Source organism: Tachyglossus aculeatus, unplaced genomic scaffold (assembly GCF_015852505.1).
Source record: "Tachyglossus aculeatus isolate mTacAcu1 unplaced genomic scaffold, mTacAcu1.pri scaffold_311_arrow_ctg1, whole genome shotgun sequence".
NCBI lineage: Eukaryota > Metazoa > Chordata > Mammalia > Monotremata > Tachyglossidae > Tachyglossus > Tachyglossus aculeatus.
This window is the reverse complement of record NW_024045025.1, coordinates 2,913-8,233: the sequence shown is the minus strand read 5'-3', so window position 1 is coordinate 8,233 and position 5,321 is coordinate 2,913. Positions and strand designations below refer to the sequence as shown.

Sequence of the window (5,321 nt, the reverse complement as noted above, 5' to 3'; positions counted from 1 at the left end):
TTCAGAAAACGTGTCCGATCTGATTAGTTTGTTTGTACTCCAGCACTTGGCAGGCTTTGGCAAGTTAATTAATTAGTACTCTATTTATTACTCTATTTATTTACTCATTTATTACTCTATTCATTTATTTTACCTATACATATTTATTCTATTTTATTTTGTTAATATATTTGTTTGTTGTCTGTCTCCCCCTTCTAGACTGTGAGCCAGCAGCTGGGTAGGGACCGTCTCTATATGTTGCCAACTTGTACTTCCCAAACGCGTAGTGCAGTGCTCTGCGCACAGTAAGCGCTCAATAAATACGATTGAATGAATGAATGAATGAATTAATGGAGAGGAAAGGGCGGATCTTGGCTATGTTGCGGAGGTGAGACCGGCAGTTTTTGGTGATGGATTGGATGTGAGGGGTGAACGAGAGAGCAGAGTCGAGGAAAACACCAAGGTTGTGGGCTTGTTAACTGCCAACTGCTCAGTGAGATGTCGTCGCCTACTTATTTTATTCTTGCTACTGCATTACTGCTACTGCATGTATATTGTTAACTTCCCTCTGTGTTGTCATTTACCTTGCTGACCTCACCATGAACTATCAGTTCCCCTGCTGCCAAGTGCCCTTCCTATTCCTCACCTTCCCCTTCCCCTCTCCCACCCAGCTCTTTCCCTCCCTTTCCCCCACCCCACCCCTCCCCCTCCCCAGAATCCCTCTGTCTCAGCGCCAACCCTCAACTCCTCCCCTCCAACCCCCTCCCTCCCCTCCTTCCCGGCCCCACCCCATCCTAGTTTGCCACCCCTCTTCTCTCTCTCCCCGCCCAGGCCCCCGCCAACTCATCCTAATCCAATCCCTCCCCACCCCTCGCACCCTTCCCCCTCCCTCCCCTCCCTCCACAGCTGCTTCCAGGTGTGGCCTTTGGAGCCCCCGTTCCATTATAGGTACGTTCCCTTTCACCCTGGACCTATTCCTTTCCAGCTCTCTACTCCTCCTCGCCCTAACTGAAATATGGCTCTCTCTGGATGACACGGTCTCTTCTGCTGCCCTCTCCAGTGGAGGCTTCTTTTTCTCACACTCCCCCAGACTCACAGGAAAAGGAGCAGGTGTCGGTTTTCTTCTCGCTCCCCAAAGTCGCTTTCGCACTATCCCTCCTTCCCCTTCCCTTTCCTTCCTCTCCTTGGAAGCCCACATTATTCGCCTCTACCCCCGCTGCAGACCTCGACTCCGCTCTTTCGTTCCCCCCTCACATCTAAGCCGTCACCAAAACCTGCCGGTCTCAGCTCCGCAACATTGCCAAGATCCGCCCTTTCCTCTCCATCGAAAACGCTACCCTGCTCGTTCAAGCTCCAATTCCTATCCCGTCTGGATTACTGTATCAACCTCCTCTCAGATCTCCCATCCTCCTGTCTCCCGACTTCAATCCATACTTCACGCCGCTGCCCGGATTGTCTTTGTCCAGAAACGCTCTGGGCATGTTACTCCCCTCCTCAAAAATCTCCAGTGGCTACCAATCAACCTACACATCAGGCAGAAACTCCTCACCCTCGGCTTCAAGGCTCTTCATCACCTCGCCCCCTCCTAACTCACCTCCCTTCTCTCCTTCTACAGCCCAGCCCGCACCCTCCGCTCCTCTGCCGCTAATCTTCTCACCGTGCCTCGTTCTCACCTGTCCCGCCGTCGACTCCCGGCCCACGTCATCCCCCTGGCCTGAAATGCCCTCCCTCCGTACATCCGCCAAGCTAACTCTTTTCCTCCCTTCAAGGTCCTACTGAGAGTTCACCTCTTCCAGGAGGCCTTCCCAGACTGAGCCCCCTCCTTCCTCTCCCCCTCCTCCCGCTCTCCATCCCCTCATCTTACCTCCTTCCCTTCCCCACAGCACCTGTATATATGTATATATGTTTGTACGTATTTATTACTATATTTATTTATTTTACTTGAACATATTTATTCTACTTATTTTATTTTGTTATTATGTTTTGTTTTGTTCTCTGTCTCTCCCTCCTAGACTGTGAGCCCACTGTTGAGTAGGGACCGTCTCTATATGTTGCCAACTTGTACTTCCCAAGCGCTTAGTACAGTACTCTGCACACATACTGACATTCCGTCCTGGGTCTAGCTGAATCCCCGCGGCTACTCTGAGTTGGCCTTTCCTATGGGAGTCCACTGTCATGGACTGAACCGGCAGTTAATCAATCAATACATTAGTCAAACTAGCGCCTCCCTGTAAGACCTCCCGGAACTAATGACCGTACTACCTTGCCCAGGCTTTAGGTGAGCAGAGAGAGAAAGGGCTGGGATCAGTCTCTGCACTTGGTAACATTTCCGGGAACAACAACAAGGATGCCAGACCAGGTGCTAACCAGCTTCCCCGAGCCTGTCCTCCGGTGCTATTTTCCTGATCCTAAAACTCCCTGTGGTTTTCCGAGAAATCTGAGCCCCCTTCAAATATTTCTGGTCTTATATTAGTATGCCCTTCTCCTAACCCTCACCTCGTCTCATATTAACTGAGATTGCAGGCATATAAATTAATTGAATTAGTCGGTCAATCCATCACTCCTTTAGTCCATCTCTGGTATTTTATGAGCACCTACTGAGTGCAAATCAATTCATCAATTGATCTCACGGTATCTTTTCAGAGCCTATTGAGTGCAAAGCAATCCATCAATCAATGAAATGACATTTGTTGATCACTTACGGAGTGTTGATAGCATATATTGAAGGCGTGCCGAGTATTAAGCAATCCATCCATCAATCAAGTGGAATCTATTGGCTGCCTAGTATGTCTTAGGCACTATACTACTACTTTCCAGTAAGGAGATAGATGGAGATGAGTTTCAAAGTGTGTAAGCCAGATTGAAAACCCTTGTTAGCCAGGGAGTGGAACAAATAGGGCAGATTGGAATGCCCGCCCAAATCAGATGAAATCATTGCAATACAGTATAACCAAAACATATTCATATAGGCCGAGGATACATGTGAGAGGGGGAGTTAGAGGGTTGGAGTGAGCTGGGGAGTGGGAGGGTGGGAGTGGGAGAGAAGAGAGTGAGGGTGGGAGTGAGAGAGGGGAATGAGAGGATGGGAGTAAAAGGTGGTGAGCCTTTGGCTTCCCTTCCCTGCAATGACCAATGAGGTCTCTCCTCATTCATTTATTCATTCATTCATTCAATCTTATTTATTGAGCATTTACTGTGTACAGAGCACTATACTAAGTGCTTGGGAAAGTGTAATACAGCAATAAAGAGAGACAATCCCTACCCACAACGAGCTCAGAGTCTGGGGGCGGGGGGAGAGATATATCAATACAAGTAAACGGACATCAATACAAATAAATAAAATTACCGTTATATACCTAAGTGCCACGGGGCGGAGAGAGGGGGGAAGAGCAAATGGAAGTAGTCAGTGTTAAAGGGTCTCTTGCTAAAAGGCCTCATTTAGCTCGGATACAGACGGAGAATAATCAGCATGGTTTCGTGGAAAGAGCACGGGCTTGGAAATCAGAGGTCATGGGTTCAAATCTCGGCTCCACCGCTTGTCAGCTGTGTGACTTTGGGTAAGTCACTTAACTTCTCTGTGTCTCAGTTACCTCATCAGTTAAATGGGGATTAAGACTGTAAACTCCAAGTGGGACAACCTGATCATCTTGTATCCTCCCCAGCGCTTAGAACAGTGCTTTGCATATAGTAAGCGCTTAACAAATGCCATCATCATCATCATTATTATCATTCTTTGCAAAAAAACACATTGAACCTAGAGATTTCTATTGGCTTCGGTACAGACGCTCTGAAAAAACCTCGGAACGTCTCTCACGTGGAGTGAAAAGGCTTGACTTCCTTCTGAGTGGAGGAGGACAAACGGCTGAGGTAGCAGGGAGACTTGGACAAGGGAGGGATTTCCAAAAGGGAAGTGCGGGGCGCATGGGGGGATGGAGAACCATCAGGTCCTGGTTGTTAGACAGCAGATGAAGTCTTAGGCATATGTACACGTACCGAGTCTCCCTGGTTGACCCTCTGTGTCTTCTGCATATTTTCCCGTTGGATTTCACCGCTGAAGAATCACCCCTCGGTGGAAAATTGAACTCGTTCACCAGGTCCCTGATGGCCTGCTTGACCTGCTGGTTCCGTAGGGTGTAGATGAAGGGGTTCAGCATGGGGACCACGGAAGTGTAGAGCACGGCCACCCCCTTAGTCAGGTCCACCCTGTCCTTTGCGGACGGTTTGATATACATAAAGATGCAGCTGCCATATGTGATGGAGACCACGACCATGTGGGAAGAGCAGGTGGAAAAGGCTTTTCTCTTCTGCTGAGCAAAGGGCAGTCCCAGGATTGTGCGGGCGATAGCTGTGTAGGACATGGCCACTAACACCAAGGTGACCAGTAGTGTCCCCAAGGCCAAGTTGAAATCCATCAGCTCAAGGAACCCGGTGTCCGAACAGGAGAGCAGGAGCAGAGGGGAGACGTCACAGAAGAAGTGATCAATGGCTATGGAGCCACAGAAGTCCAGTTGGAGGCCAAGGATAATTGGAGGAAATATGACCAGGAACCCGGTCAGACAGGAGCAGAGGACAAGCAGGGTGCAGACTTTCTGGCTCATGACGGTCGTGTAGTGCAGAGGCTGGCAGACGGCGACGTACCGGTCGTAGGACATGGCAGCCAGGAGGAAGAACTCGGTCACCTCCAGCAGAAAATAGAAGAATAGCTGAGTTGCACAACAGTTGTAGGAAATGGCCCTGTCCCCGGTGACAATGGTAGCCAGGAATCTGGGAATGCAGGCGGAGGTGAAGCAGATCTCCAGGATGGAGAAGCGGCGCAGGAAGAAGTACATTGGGCTGTGGAGGCGGGAGTCCAGCAGGGTAAGAGTGACTATGGTCAGGTTTCCAGTGATGCTCAGAACGTATGTGACAGACATGTACAGGAGAATCACCACCTGCAAGTCCGGGTCGTCTGTGAGCCCTAGGAGGATGAACTCAGTTACTTGCGTGTGATTCCTCATGGCCGACCTGTGACTCCTGTTGGATAACAGCAGAGGAACATCAATTCAGCTCACTGGAGGGGGACAGAAGGCTGTGACTTCTCTCCCATTAGCCGAGCTGGGCAGGAACAGCTCCTGCTGTGAGAGGCTTCTAGCATGGGCGGGGTCACAACGCAGTCCTTGAGATGACTTCATGGATAGATGACAGACAACTCCCAGGGGGACAAGGAAGCGTGGTTGTCCGAGCTGTGAGTCTTAGGCTTCATCTCCGAAAACCTGTGTGATGGTTGGAGGACAGATTACCTTTACTGAGCACCTATTTGGGCAGTTCCAGCTCTAATAGCTCGGGGAAGTATGCCACAACTA

General features: G+C 49.8%; 1 protein-coding gene across 1 annotated transcript in view; it reads right to left on the bottom strand.

The window, feature by feature from the left end:
- Positions 1-4,997, bottom strand: part of LOC119923857 (olfactory receptor 6C74-like) — a gene marked incomplete at its 3' end in the record, with an annotated part of 31,845 nt that extends 26,848 nt beyond the window's left edge. Inside the window, exon 1 of the mRNA XM_038743061.1 lies at positions 3,973-4,997. Coding sequence (XP_038598989.1) covers positions 3,973-4,976 — 1,004 coding nt within the window. The remainder of the gene's footprint in view (positions 1-3,972) is intronic.
- Between the last annotated feature and the right edge of the window lie 324 nt (positions 4,998-5,321).